Source organism: Prionailurus bengalensis, chromosome A2 (genome assembly GCF_016509475.1).
Source record: "Prionailurus bengalensis isolate Pbe53 chromosome A2, Fcat_Pben_1.1_paternal_pri, whole genome shotgun sequence".
NCBI lineage: Eukaryota > Metazoa > Chordata > Mammalia > Carnivora > Felidae > Prionailurus > Prionailurus bengalensis.
Genome location: NC_057348.1, coordinates 24385272 through 24401506, shown reverse-complemented (window position 1 = coordinate 24401506; position 16235 = coordinate 24385272). Strand labels below are relative to the sequence as shown.

Here is a 16235-nt window from a genome sequence, read left to right as displayed (position 1 = left end):
ACGACAGATGTTGGCAAGGATGTGGAAATAGGGTGAACACTTTTGCACTGTTGGCAGGAATGCAAACTGGTGCAACCACTCTGGAAAACAGTATGGAGGTTCCTCAAAAAATAAAAAAATAGAACTACCCTATGACCCAGCAATTGCACTATTAAGAGTTTATCTAAACGATACAAAAATGCTGATTTGAAGGGGCACATGCACCCCAATGATAACAGCTCTATCAACAATAGCCAAAGTGTGGAAAGACCTCTAATGTCCATTGACTGATGAATGGATAAAGAAGTTGTGGTGTGTGTATGCGTGTGTGTGTGTGTTGCGCACACACACACACACACACACACACACACAATGGAATACTAGTTGGCAATGAAAAGAATGCAATTTTGTCATTTGCAACAACGTGGTTGGAACTAGAGTGTATCATGCTAAGAGAAATAAGTCAGAGAAAGACAGATATCATATGATTTCACTTGTATGTGGAATTTGAGAAACTCAACAGATGAACATAGGGAAGGGAAGGAAAAATAAGATAAAAACAGAGAGGGAGGCAAACCATAAGAGACTCTTAAATACAGAGGACAAACTGAGGGTTGCTGGAGGGGGAGTGGGGGATGGGTTAAATGGGTGATGGAGGCATTAAGGAGGGCACTTTTAGGGATGAACATTGGGTGTCATATTAAGAGATGAATCACTGGGTTCTACCCCTGAAGCCAAGACTATACTGTATATTATCTAACTTGAATTTAAATTAAAAAAAAAAAAGAATTGCCATCCAAAAGAAAGTTCAGATATGTGTTGGATAATTTGAAACAAATTTCAGAAATCTAACTCAATCTTGCCCAAATGGAATTTTACTTAAAAAGAATAAGGTTCTTGTTCTGATATTGTTAAGTTTCCAAATTTTTGGAAAACATGTCTACCAGAGTAGTGTTTTCAGTATATAAGTCAAGAGCAGCAAGGTGCTCAGATCTTCTTAAATGACACTATGCATATGTTTGTGGCATTGTGGTCTTATGGACATGGCTAAGACTCAGAGAGCCCTGAATGCCAGGGTGTGCCTTCTGTTTATGCGCTGGGTCACCTTGGATGAATTAGCTGGTCCTTGGTCTGAGTTTCTCACTACTACACTGTTACTAGTAGCACGGGGGGTTCAGACCCCACAGTTGTGATGATGCCTAGATGGAGAAGGGCACTTCACAGTGCCTAGCATGTAGTAAGCTTTCAGTAAGGGAAAGCTGCTGTTTGAGCTTTGTCAAATTCAAGCAATATTTTGGGAGTCTCTACTGATTGCCAAGAAGACATTGAAAAAATGTGGAGGAAAATGAACATTTCCAGGCATATTATAAAATCACTTATACAACAGTGAGCTCATTCTTTATTTTGTCTCTGGTTCTCAGCATGAGTTCAGACCCCTAGAGGGCCTAGATCTTGCTCCACTCAGATCCCCTTTCTAGCCAGAGAAGAGTCTTCAGAAACCAAGGAAGTTTTTTTGATATCAAATGGAAAAGCCAAGCAAAGAGGGTTGAACCAAGAAGTTAGTTTCGCTTCTTCCACTTGTCCTTTGAAGGCTTTAGTAAGTCTAGAGTCATGGTGCCTAAACCTCCATCTTCTGGAACTGCTTTTAGAATTTTCCAAGTACTGCCATGAACCAAAACAGCCTCAGAGCTTGAACATTAAAGTCCCTTGCAACTCTGTGATGCTAAATTTTATTAGTAAGCCAAAAGCCATATTGATTGTCTTTCCCAAATGCTGTTATATGTGCATAACAAACCCAATTTAGACTATCTTGCATGTGTTGATTCATATAGAGCATTTCTTACATTTATTGCCTCCCATTTCCTTTTGTAGCATGCCTCAGCACACACACACTGATGGTTTCTCACTTCCTCTTTTTTAACACTTGTCTCAAAGGAGAGAATAATTGAGCGTTTGAAAGAACAGCGGGAGAGAGATGATCGAGAAAGATTGGAAGAAATAGAATCTTTCCGAAAAGAGAACAAAGACCTGAAAGAGAAGGTCAATGCTTTACAAGCTGAACTGACTGAAAAAGAGGTGAGTCTGGAAAAACAAATGAACTATGCTGATAGTCCCATTCATGGGAGCCTCAAGAGACTAAAGAGTTTGTTTGAGGGGCTGTGTGAAGACTTTGGGGACATAGTTTCCTTTGCAAAACTGCCTGAATTCAAAGGAAAATATTTACTGTAATTCCCTTCAGCAGGATGCCCTATGCTTCTCTTCTCTGCTCTGTGTACAATGTAGCTCCTTGAAAGGTTTCTTGTTGTCTTAACCACATTTGTGTGGCTTATTTTATATTTTTTCAATGTCCCAGGATCTTTTGCTTGGGGTAACAACAATATCAATAATAATAACAACATATCCACTTTATTGAGGGCCTGTTATATACTAATCTTTGTGTTGGGTACTCTACATTCATCTGTGCTTCCCAAAAGGATCACTCAATACTTCCAGGTTAGGAGATACGGTACCATGCTGGACACAAAGTGTAGGTTAAATGTGGCTACTCTTCTGGAATATCAATTTTACATTATGGTAAATGACTTAAAACAATATTTTCATGCTAGAGAAACATGGATACAGAATAAAAATTGTAGCCACATTTTTAAAGTAAAACAATATACTTTAAAGAAATTTCTTGCTTGGGGGTTATGGAGAGGATGCTTTGGGCTATCTTCCCCATGCTTGGAGGGATACTTGTAACTCTTTTAGTTTACTTAGGGATACTTTGATGGAAAATTTTGAGGAGCAGTAATGCATGGTGTTTTTTCCAGTCTCCAAAACTCGGAGATATGTGCCATTGTCCACAATTGGCCCCTCCATACTTATTTTTGTCCACAGGAAATGTCCATCTCCTTTTGGCTGTTACAGATCCTTTCACCTTTTTGTACTATATCACTGCCTACTTGTCCATTTTTCAGCCCCACATTGTTACCTCATCCCTTGGGTTTTGATAATTCTATACAAATGAAAGTACTGTCTCAATGAGTAATCCAAGAGGGGAAGAATTGATAAGTAATAGAAACAAAATTCATTTTCCCTAAAATAAGCACACTAGGTTGTTTTTGTTTTTGTTTTATTTTACAGAGGATATTATTTCTTTGATACAAAAATAAAGAGTATAAATCCTACTATTCCTACTATTTCAGTGCTAAATCTAACTTGGGGGATCTGTAATGAATGTAGTTGGTATGTGTCAGAAGGCACAGAAGATTTGACCTCATTTGCAATTTGAATAACTGATTATAAGTGTTATTAATGGGTTTGCACCTTGAAGTCAATGTGTGTGTGTGTGTGTGTGTGTGTGTGTGTGTGTGTGTGTTTGTATAAAGAGCTCTTGATGACATGGTGGAGCATAGCTTTAAATGAAAATAATTTTGTAAACAATGCCTACATTATATGATTTCAGACAGGCATTTCAGCAAACATTTATTGTTCCTGTATAGTAATGTGCCTGCCACTGAGATAGGTGTGTCAGTCAAGGTTCCACCAGAAAAACAGAACTGCATTAAGAAATTTAACCACATTAAGAAATTTATTGCAAGAAATTGGCTTATATAGTTATGGGGGCAAGTCTGAAATTCATAGGGCAGGCCATCAGAAAGGGCAGGCTGGAAACACTCCAGACAGGAATTGGCACAACAGTCCACAGGTGGATTTCTTCCTTCTCAGGGAAATCTCAGTCCTGCTCTTAAGGCCTTACAACTGGTAGGATCAGGCTCACCCAGATTTGGAAAATAATATCCTTTACTTAAAGTCAACTGATGGTAGGTGGTACTCCCATCTATAAAGTACCTCCAAAGCAACACCTAGATTAGTGTTTGATTGAATAACTGGGGACTATAGCCTAGCCAAGTTGATACATAAAGCTATCAGACCTGGAAATTTAAAGTGTATAAAGAAAAACAACATATAATTGTTGTCAGCTTACAATTTAGTTAAGGTGATAATCACCTTCACCATGGCAAAATGCCTGGCTTGCAAAGTCCTTTATTATTTCTGTGGGAGTGGTATGATGAAGAGCATTGAAATTGGAGTCAGAATTCTGGGTTTGGGACCTGTATCTTCCTTTAATAGAGCACAAACCTCAGAGAAGGTGCTCAGTTCATGTGAGCCTCAGTTTCTTGACCGAAAAATGAGAGTGGCTAACCTGTCCTTCAGAGGGTTGTTAGGAGTTAGGTTGTTTGCTGAGTGATGGAGGTGGTGTCTTTATTAACGAGGTTATTCCAAGGTCCAGGAAGCAGCTCTGACACAAATTTTAGGTAACATCATTTACTAAATGGCCCCTGTGTGCTTAGTGTCTTTCTAGGTGCTGCAAATGGCCAAAATGGAAACACACAAGGCCTGATTTTGGGTAAAACCTAAATATTTTAGTCACATAGTTAGATTTTGCTAACTGTGTTTCATGTTTGGTGATAGATATGCCTTTGTAGCTCAGCAGAATTATGTTCCATGATATATGCAAGTATTTACTTCCTTACTTTTTAGAATTCAGACTGTCTAGGAGAGCTCTTGGTTTCTGGGCATGACTGATGAGTGGAACAACTTAGGTAAAGCCATGTCTGAGTTGGGGTTTCATTATATCTGTTGAATTTGGATTTTTAAAGGCTTGGGACATAAAGTCTGCTCTAAATTTTAAAATAATTTTATCTGTGATTCTACAGAAGATATTTTAAAAACCATTGGTTATTTTTCTGTTAAAGAAATGGAATTTGATAAAAACAGGATGCTTCTTTTATATTTGATTTGTCCTTTGGGAGGGAAAGGCATTAAAATCAGTATTTTCTTTCATATTTGTCTTAGCGTCTGCACGATTTGACAGCAATAAATGTAAATGGAAGGTTCAGGGTATCTGTTTTGCCATGACATGTAAAGACCACCTTGGGACTTACATCATTAGCATGACTTTGAGATGTGAAACATGCATTTACTGACCACACCATTTGGTCACATTTGATTCTATTGCAGTTAGATCCTGCTCAGTTCTGTAAGCTGGCCAATTTTAATTTCCTGGCCAGAGCCAGCTATTGTTACCTTAGTAAGACTATATTTACCCTTTCTGTCTAATGCACACTTTATTGCTATGCATAGAATCAATGTATTCAAATTGAAGACTAGTAGAAATTGTAGTGTTTTACTCACTAGTGTTCTTTCCTTTCAGTCTAGTTTAATTGACCTCAAGGAACATGCATCTTCATTAGCCTCAGCAGGACTGAAAAGGGACTCCAAATTAAAATCTCTGGAAATAGCCATTGAACAAAAGAAAGAAGAATGTAGCAAATTGGAAGCACAGTTAAAAAAGGTAAGTGAAGTCCAAGAAAATAAATGCTCGTTATGAATATATAAAATGGAAAAGGAAGAGATATTTTGCAAAGAAACAAACCCCTTATCTTTTGCTGTCTGCTGATAAGAGAATTAGGCACTCTTAGCTTAAGAAGTCTGCATCAAATTGGTTAGTGAACCTAAAAAAAAAATATCTTAGGTTTCCTGTCTGAAAAAAACTTGAAAAATAGATTAAAATAGTAATGGAAGTAAAAAAATATTATAAAAACAAGCTGTTACTCACTGGGGAAATCTCAACTTTAAAAAAGATAAATGGAAATGTTTGTAACAAATCAAAGAATCCAGGGGCCCCATTTATATTGATAAACTTTTACCACTTTCAGAAGTAGGCCAATTATTGTATTAGAACTTTGTAAAAGTTTACCTGACAATATAAATTTCTAAAAGTCTGCCCAAATAGTCAAAATCTCTAGACTATCTGTGGGATGACTCTTTATACTTAACCAAAAATGACCTTAATGTCTTAGAAAGCTTGTTGAATGTAGAAGACTTTGGAAAAGAAAACAGCATCTTTACATTGTAGCATTAACATGTTTTCTCTGAACTGGACATTTTTGTGGAGTACATTTCCAGTCATGCATTGTTCCTTTGACTTTTTCCCTGTGTTGTTTGGTACGTCTGCACTCATTGTCCACATAAAACTCATAACTTTATGAGTTTAAGCATTTTGTTTCCCTTTGACAGCTTATACACTTATTCAAAAGAGGTGATAAGAATCTAAATAATCAAAGCATATAATAACGTTTGATTATATATAATGTATAGCACACTGGAATGGGGATTTATTTGATAAAGTTATGAAAATACATGATGTGGATGATAAGGATGCTAAAGCATCATATATCTGTGGAGAAATTATTCTGAATATATAAAAATTGAATATACTATTTTGTACGATACAATACATAACTGAAATGTTCAGTTTACCATGGAATTTTAGGAAATTGTCCTGAGAAATTTCACACTAGTAAAGTCTCCTTTCTAAAGATAAATATGGAGATCAAATCCCTCTATAACAAAACAGCAAGAAGATCTCTGTATTGCATAATCTGCTTTCCAATCCACTCAGCATCTCACTTTTTTTCAAGTAGTATCTAGTTAAGCAGCCATCTTGAACAATAAATATAAGAATTTAATTTGCCCATTTGAGGGTGCTTAAGTAACAATTGAGTTGTCTATTTATGCATTGGGTGTATGATAATACATTCTTGACACATATAATGAATGTGTGCTGTAATATGTTATACATGCATGTACATATCAAGAAATGAGCCCATGAAAGGTACTTTTAATTTAATGAACAGTTTTGTGATCACAAGGCAGGCTTTAAGATACTGAGAGAGAACTTCATTAAGTTGCTTTGCATTAGCTTACCTCAGTTGCATTGTGCTGAGTCTTGAAGAAGGAGGACCTCAATTAGGTTCTGGCCATGAAACACACCTCATGAACTCTTTGTAGCCCTTATGGAGATGAGGCCACTGCACATATTAATTCTGCAGATACATACTCGACATGCTCCCTTTTAGTGTAAATCACCTGTGGAATTTAAAACTCTCCAGTAATTAAAAAGGAAGAGGTTCACATAATGATACAGTTTCCTTGTATGTGACTTGACTAGTTTAATAAGAGAACATCTATCTAAGCATTTCAATTTAGTTTCCTTCAAGGTAGCTCTGATTTGCCCAAAGTATCACTCACAGCATGTGGTTTTCTTAAACTCTCAGGTAGACATGGTGTGCTGAAGTTCATATAGCAAATTCTGTAAACATTTTAGCATTATTCCTGACAATATTTTAACCTTCTGTCACATCACCAGGATTAAAGTAACAAATATGGTTGTCTTGCTGTAAAGGACCTATTTAATTTATGAAAAGATAACTTATTTCTAAGTGTATAAATAATGTTTGCTTATACTATCTCCTAAATGCATAGTACAGTGAGATTAAATAAAGTAATTATAATTTAAATATTTTCATACCTAACCTGCAGATGCTATTTTGTTATTCTTGGCTCTCTAGCATTAACTAAATTCAAAAGTTTAAAATACTTTTCCTAGTAGTCTTTAATTTCTGCTAATAAATAGTTCCATAAAAACCTCAAGTGCCCATCACCTTAAAAAGAATTGAGATCTACATGAAATATTTGAAAATATAAGCCAACAGTATGTGAATATACATATAAACACATCATTTACTCATGGAAAAATAAGCAGCTATAAAAGCTTAAGGAGTGTCTGGGCCTCCTTTTAAATAAAAGGGTATGTGACTTGTGAATAAAATATAAAGGGTTACTAAATGAAAGCTGAAAACATAATAGTTTTATTATGTCATAAATAAACCATGAATTCCCAATAGAATTTTGCTCAAGATTTGTGAGAGTCCAGGTATTTTTGCCATAAAATGTACACAACGTTGTAGATGTGTTTAGCTGAACAGAAACCTTGTCTGCCAATTACAGTGGCATCCAAATTGTGATTTAAATTTATTTTCGTCTTATGAACAATTCTTGACATTGGTAAGGTGAGTTTTTACATAAAAGTTTATGGAGAACATTCACATGCATAGTTACTTTTAATCCTTTACTGTACTGTTAATTTAAGTCTCCAAATCCTTCATGATGAAAAATGGTTATAGGCAGAAAAGGAATTAGTCCTTACACACTGCATCTCACCTCTTAAAAACAGATATTCACACATCAGATATTCATGTGTGAGGAAAGTTTTACTGATATTTGTGAGGCTGATAAGATGGTATTAACCACATAACATACAACAACTAGTTATGAGCATGCTTTACAAATTAGTGTGTTCATTAATCTTAAATAGACACCCAGGGGTTGAGAAGAACCTGATTAGTGACAAGTGGGTAGTTTTGTCTTTCAAGAATATATGGTGTTCAATATGTAGAAGTAAGTTTACCTTGTATGTCTAGAAATCAATTAAGAATGATTCAAAACATTATAATTTGTGGTATTTGGTAATTTTCCAATTAATATCATCTTTGAGGAGAGTGGGTGTTTTTTTAACCAGGGCAAGATTACCATTTACTTCATCAAAGTTGAACAAATAAAAAATTCAGGCTCTTTAAAGGCACATACATGTCTCAGCGTAAAGCAAAGTGAAATTTCTTACAATATTTCATCTTCTACACCTTGACGTTGAGCCCCAGGTTAATGATGCAGGTATTTAAGAAATAGAACCAGGGAGTGATATTTAAAATAATATTCAGTACATTTAAATCCACCAAAATTTAAATCTTCTACACAAAAAAGACTGGAGAGCATTACAAATTCTGAAGCACTTGGAACATAATAGGATAGTCACTAAAAATTATATTTTTTGTTAATTATGAACTAACAGTACAAGTTGGTAATGGGAAATGGATAATACTGTATTTTGGTTCCCTTTATTCTTCCTGGTGACTTAATTTTTTCTTCTCCCATTTACTGTTAATCCTGTAATGTCTTGCTTACTGATATTTGCTATTGCTAACCTGCTGTTTGCTGATCTATATTTTCCTAAAGTTAGACTGAATAGAAACTTCAGGCTTGTGTTAATATAAAAAAAAAGAGCTATAAATTCAATGATAAGATTTAATTAATCTTTTATTATTACCATCTTTGAAGTTCAGGTAATAAATTGCAGGCTTGGCCAAAAGTACTTCTTCTGATTCATTGCTAGAGGCCAGCACTTCATGTATCATCAAAAGTGGACAGCTTTCTTTATTTCATGGGTTATTTAACTTGAGAAAGGGAAAGTAACACAAACCTTAAATTTCTTATTCCAGCTATTCTTTTTTAGGAGCCAAAGTCAACATTTTTATTTCCCTAGAGCCTCTCACTTTCACCGTGGAATGTTTAGAAACTGAAATTTCTTCTTTTTTAACGACCAGTTTGTCTGTGCAAATGCACTGGATTTGTTGAGCTAATGCTGTTTTTCTGGATCTTTCCTTCTTTCCCTGTCTGTGCTTCAATGCCTCCCCAACTTTGCAATGTAGCAAGCTGAGCAGTTGTTCAATCAGATGTACAACCCAGTAAGTCATTTCTGAAAGTTCCCGCTGTAACATATCAAAGCATGAGGATCCATTGATCACATGTCACGGTGTACCATACTGGGGAGGTTTTAAAAATAGTTATGAGTCTCTTCCCATTTCCGTTTTGTCAAAAGAAATGATCTGTGCAAAGGCCACTGCCATTTCTTTTGAATGTGAAATTTAAAAATTAAGAACTCAAGAAAATATTGCCAGCTCTGCTATCACATCCTTCTAAACTTTATAGAAAAGCTGAGGTCAGCTGCAGATCTGGGCTCAGGGAATTCTTTCTTAGATCCTTCTAACTCAGAGTTACCTATGTGAAATGGGATAGCATTTCATAAAGTAGCAAGCAGCTCGATGTAAATTATATACAAATGATAGAAGTTAAAATAGGTTTAGATTTAAAAATAGGGCTATGCTCTTTGAAATTGGTAAATGATGAACATTATTGTGGGTTTTGTAACAGTTAAAAACATGTCATTTGGCCGAGGACAAACTAAAATATAGCCTCCTAATAACAGATAGTAACAATTCTGATTATAGCTTAATGGTACACAAAACAGGTAACTAGTAAAAATATATGTAAAATGGCTAGCCCAGATGCCACCACTGATTTTTTTAATCCTAATGACAGGTGTGCATTTATATGAAGCAGTTTATTTGTTTTCTTTAACTTATTAAAGAAGAAAGACCTTTTTGTTTTGTCAACTCAACTGGCTTACTGGGTGAAATATTACCTAAAGGTGACCAGAATTTGTCAGTTGGTAGATGTGATCTGTGCTATAATGCATTCTAATTACCTCCTATTTATGAATTCACATCATGGGAAGAATAGCATAGATAAAAGAAACAATTCAGCCAACAACTTTTGTTAAGCTGCTATTCCAGGTTACATCCAGCATGATATACAAGATGCTTGGGTGTATTTAATTAGATTCAACCTCCACTCTCCAAACTTTAAAACAAATTTTGTTTTCGCAAACAATTTCTCAATTTCAGTTGGTGTATCTTTATTAACCTCTTTCCCCAAATACGATTTTTAGTAGACCAGGAAAAATACTCCAGATTTCCTTTCCCTTAACATTTGAATGGGAATGTTAGTAAGCAGGCTCAAAACAATGGGTAGGTGAAGAAGGACAAAGTTTGGAATATCTTTAAGCTTGAAAATTGACCCTGGGAAAAATAAGTATTTTCATTAGATCATTTTTAAAAGATGTAAAGTAATCCCACTGAAATTGTTTCACATTTACTAAAGACAGGAAGAAAACCAAAGTATGTCACATTTTGGGCGTGTGCAGGACATTTTTTCCTGTAGCAGCAAAGATTTATCAGGACCACAATAGGATTTCAGCATCCCTGTCAGGATAGGTAGGACCAAAGAAATACCTCTGTTAACCTTTAGATCATTTCCAGAAATTTTGACAATATGGCATTTATTGGACTTTGCCTTCATATTAACCACAGTGATGGGTCTCCAGGAAGCAAAAACAAACTTTACTCCTCAAATTAATGAAGCTAACCCATTGGTTTGGCATCCTGGACGTATAGCCAACCTCTCATTATTTTAACTCTCCCTGTCTGCAGATATTCTCAGGGTCCAGTTCTTTTTGGAACTGATAGGGATACAGCATGATAGATTTTCTATCCTTAAGAGTCTTTTAAAAAATAATCATGTTTTCCTGGTTATAAAAATAACATATGGTCACAGTGGAGAATTTACAAAAGTATAGAATTATTGGAGAAAATAAAAATAACAGGATGTCTTACAACACAAAGATAATCACTAGGAACATCTGTGTGGTTCCCTACCCAGACATCTTTTTGTTATTCTTGTCCTTTCCTTTCTCCCTTTGTCTTCTTCTTTCTTTCCTTTCTCCCTTCTTCCCCCTACTTCCTTTTTTACTTTCTTCTGTCTCCTTTCTTCTCTTTTATTCTTATTTAATACTCTTATTTCTTTTCACCAAATTGTGTCAGTGTTTATTGAGTTGTAGATCCTGTTTTTATAACATTTCATCAGCATTTTCTCTAGTAACTGTTATTCCAAAACACTGTCTTAGGGATTATGTGACATTTTACTGTATTTACTCATTCCCCAAATGTTGCTCATCCCTTTCCTCCTTTTTTTTTTTTTGCCATTGTATAATGCTCTGAAAAACATCTTTCCATATTAATTTCCAGACATTTCTGTTTTTCATGGAATAAGTTCCTGGTAAATGACTTTTGAAAGGTCCCGATAGTTCTTGCTAAGATGCATTTTAGAGAAATTCTAGCATTGACACTTCCAACACAATGAAGGCAGCCTTTCTGCCACACCCAACCAACATGGAAAACTGCTATTTTACATAACTTGGACAAATGTGTAGATGGAATTTTTTTTCTTATTTTAACTTTATTTTCTTTTATTACTAGAGTGGTTGAGGTTTTTAATAACTTTATTAGCTGTTGGTATTTTTCTTCTCTTAATTGTTTCTTTAAGTCACATAAGCACTTGTTTTTGAGCTTATCATTTCATTCATTGGTTTGTATGAGGCATTCTTTGCTTTATATAGAATCTTTGCCAGATTTGTGATAAAATTTCATTGAAGTATTTTTTAAATAAGTAAAACTATTTTTAGGTTTCTTGGCTTGTGTTTCCCTGTATGATTTTCTCATTTCCTTTATGCTTAGAAGTCATTATTGGATTTCAAGAATAGACACCTACATTTAAAATTTTTTTAATGTTACCTTTCATATCAATTTAACCCCTTTAGTTTATTTTGATTCATTTTGAAAGGTGAAGTTTTCACGTATATATTTTTTAAATGATTTGAATGATTATCTAATTATCCCAGTACCATTTATCAAATAATTCTTTATCCACTGATCTTGATACTGTTCATTGTATGTCTTATTTGGATGAGTGTCTTAGTTTCTGAGCTTCCATTTGGTTTTATCAATGTCTGTTGCTTGTTGAGTCAGAATTTTAATTATTGTTGCTTTATAATATTTTCGAAATATCTAGTGAAATAAATTCCACCCTAGTTTGTTTCTACTTTTCATTTTGGTTTGTTTTAGTATTATTAACCTTTAATTTTCTATTATTCCAAGTAAATTTCAGGATCACCCTTGTCAACTAATTTGTTAATTTTTATTTGAATTATACTCAACCTATAAAATAATTTTAGAATGATATCTTTCCAATATTATTTCTTCCAGTTCATGAACTTGATACAACTTTTGCTTATTTCAGAGATCTTTTACAGTAAAGGTTTGACATTTTTCTATTATAGGCTTGTGATAGTTTCTTTTAAAGATCCTAAGCAGTACTATATATATAATTGTTAAGTTACTAAAAATTTATGTTAGGTGAATTTTGGGGGAATGCTGTATTATTCCTTTTATTTTCTAACCAGTTATTGATACCTAGGAAATTTCTTTTATTATTGTATGTTTATTTTGAATCAGGCCTCCCTATACATTTTGGTGAATTATAACTTAATTATTTTTGTTAAATAAGATCATCTTATAGTCACTTCTATGCCCATTAATCTAAACTAAATCAGAATAAATAAAGATTTAGCTTTAAAGTCTTCCTGGGAACATTTTCTCCTAGAGTAGAAGTAAACCTACTTTTGAAACTCTTTAACTTTTACTTTAGTCACCCATGTAATACTAAGTGATGCTGTAATGCCATTTCGTAGGAATCTAAAATTTTATCTTTGTATCCTTATTATTATAATAATAACCTTTCTGCAGCTTAACTATCAGTCTCTACTCCCGGAGGAGTTTTGTCTTGTCATTATAAACACTGTGCAGGCTATCTTCAGTTGAATTCTTTTTCTTCCCTTAGTTCTTAACTCCAGCAAATAATATGTTTTTTTTTTTAATCAGTCTCAAATACCTTCTTTGCTGTAACTCTAGTAGTTATTATGCCCAGAGATGGTATCCAGAGATCTCATAAATTTTTAATAAAACTTTAGAGCTTCTGGGTCCTCAGCTTAGTGCATTGTACAATATCCTTGTTGCTGCAAGGCAAATGACTGATTTGGAGGCCCTGGGGGCAACTTTGTGACTGGCCAGGGCCCACTTGAGACCCCTCTGATGTACCTCCACACCTGTGAATTTTTCCCCTTGCCTGGTCACTATCCACTGAAATCCTGTCTCTTCTGCAAACGCATCTTTTGCAGGGCTCACATTTTATGCACTGGTTTACAAGAAAAAGACCAAGCATTTTTCCAGTCTAGAGAGAGAAAAAAATCTTGTTAATGTTCAGTTAGGTCTTCTTGATTTATAGGACTGTGCAATCCCAAGAACATGGTGGACTGAATTATAAATGCTTTCACAGTCACTTTTAAGTACAGTGGTTTATTTTTGCAATTTTTTTGCCTATTTATGAAAATTATTTGATTCACTCATAGACTAGTCCCCCAACACAGTGGAAAACTACAACTATTTAAGAGACAATTCATGGCATGCACACAGCATGTACTAACACATGGACCCACACAAACACCTCATACTTGCTCTAGGCTTTCAGTGTCTAAAGAACTCAAGTAATATGTGCAATAACACTGAAGATTTGAGGTCACATGTTTTATTTAAGAACATCCAGAGAACTTCAGTTCTCTATTTTGCTAATTTTAGGACATTTCATAGTTAGAAGGGATTACATTATAATTGTATTTTTGTTTGAATGGTCTTAAAAAGTGTTAAGCATACAGATGATTCTTTTTATTTGTATATGTGTGACATAAGAAAAATTATTTTGAACATTTATTTATTTATAACAGCTTATGTGTTCCATCTGTGAAAAATGTTAGATTTTAGAATAGTTGTTATAAAATGAAAAATGTGAGTATTTCAGATGTACTTAGCTAGAATTATAAAAGAAGAATTTCCTTTAGAAATAAGTAGTATAAGATTCAAAGACATATCATTGTTAGATTTTTAATAAAGTATTGAGGCTCAGCTTTTATATTTTGTATTAATTGGATTTAAATAAAATGTAAATTTTATAATATGTTCTAGTTCTTTAATCATACAAACTTTATTTTAAAAAGTGATATTTTTGGGGCTCCTGGGTGGCGCAGTCAGTTAAGCGTCCGACTTCAGCCAGGTCACGATCTCATGGTCCGTGAGTTCGAGCCCCGCGTCAGGCTCTGGGCTGATGGCTCCGAGCCTGGAGCCTGCTTCCAATTCTGTGTCTCCCTCTCTCTCTGCCCCTCCCCCGTTCATGCTCTGTCTCTCTCTGTCCCAAAAATGAAATAAAAACGTTGAAAAAAAATTTAAAAAAAAAAGTGATATTTAAAAAAAATGGGCACCTGGGAGGCTCAGTTGGTTAAGTGACCAACTTCGGCTTAGGTCATGATCTCAGGGTCTGTGAGTTCAAGCTCCATGTCAGGCTCTGTGCTGACAGCTCAGAGTCTAGAGCCTGTTTCAGATTCTGTCTCACTTCTTCTCTGCCCCTCACACTCTGTCTCTCTCTCTCAAAAATAAACTTAAAAAAATTTTTTTTAAAAACGTAATATTTTGTTCATAAAGATGTGAAGAATGGAACTTTTTTTAGAATATTGAAATCAAATGTAATGTTTAAAGTAGTTTATATACCCTGTTCTGCTGTTCAGATAGGAAAGGAATTTTAAAGTGCTGTTAACAGACACCAAACCCCCAAAGTGCTGCAATCAGGAATCATATTTTCACTGTGCATAAATTTAGCAAATTATTGCTAAAACTCATAAGCATCAGAGAAGAAAAACTATCAGACTCATTAGTTAGTGTTCTGCTTATACTTTACGATCACGACTAATCATTTGTTTATTTTGAAAGAAATAATTTTTTTAAATTGTTAGGCCCTATTTCAAAGAGAGAATGCTATATAATATTATAATTGAATATTCCCTGCCCAATTTTCATAGCAGGTTTCTGGGCCAAAGTTAATGTTTTCCTTTTAAGCACTTAGAATGATGAACTGGAGTTTTACTGAATATAATCAATGTCTAACCTTTATAAGAGAAGTAGTAATAAACTTGCGATTTTTCATATTGATGATATCACTCTCCGGTTTGCCTTAAGCCACTTTTTGCTCTTTAATTTAAATATAAATAACATTAACTTGAAACTTTGCCTTATTTCCTAAAATAGTTCTAAATTCTATAATTAAAATAGCCACTAGGTATTGTTATGTACTACTTGTCCTAAGTCATGACCAGATTTCTCTTTTGTGCTTGAATCAGGCTTTCAAAGTCATTTTACATCAAAATTCCAAGGCTTGCCCACATCATTGAAGCTCCCAAGTTTGTTTTGATTTTTCCCACTTGTGGGGAAATTTCCTTACATGTGGAAATATAGGAAACATAATTGGGGGATCCTCAAAACTTACTGATCCAATACGTAATACAGACATTTCTGAAATATTCTTTCCCCAATTTCTGTGTTTCTGAGATGCTTGAGAGTTGCTGTCAAAGTTACCAGAAATATTTTGAGGCAGAACCAGATATCTAGATTTGCCTTTAAACCAACTGGTTTTAATCAGCAAAATTAAATCTCTACATTAAAAAAAGAATGCTTATTGATATTTTTTTGGTTTTAATGACTGGTGAATATCTTTGAAAGCGATGATATTCTTACCTATATCTATGATAATAAGTAACTTCTAAAACCATTAAATCCCCACCAATCTGTATTTTCAAGAGCTAGATTCCCCACTAATACAGATAGGGGACAAAGTTGATGTGCCTTAGTAGAATGCAATGGGCAATCACTTCTTGACCTTTAGGGAGCACTAATTTGAAATCAACGCATCCATAAGGAGAAAGAATTACTGTGTATTTTTACTTTAAACCTTGAATGGGCCAGAATGCCATG

General features: G+C 34.5%; 1 protein-coding gene across 13 annotated transcripts in view; it reads left to right on the top strand.

The window, feature by feature from the left end:
• The window catches only part of ERC2 (ELKS/RAB6-interacting/CAST family member 2), a 923107-nt gene that overhangs the window by 437487 nt on the left and 469385 nt on the right, over positions 1-16235 (top strand). For 7 of the 13 annotated variants that reach the window (XM_043587674.1, XM_043587678.1, XM_043587676.1 and 4 more), the window contains 2 exons: positions 1915-2055; positions 5180-5320. In XM_043587674.1, the coding sequence (XP_043443609.1) occupies positions 1915-2055; positions 5180-5320 (282 nt within the window). Of the gene's footprint in view, positions 1-1914; positions 2056-5179; positions 5321-9356; positions 9393-16235 lie in introns of all 13 variants that reach the window. The other 6 variants (XM_043587670.1, XM_043587672.1, XM_043587668.1 and 3 more) reach the window with 1 other exon arrangement.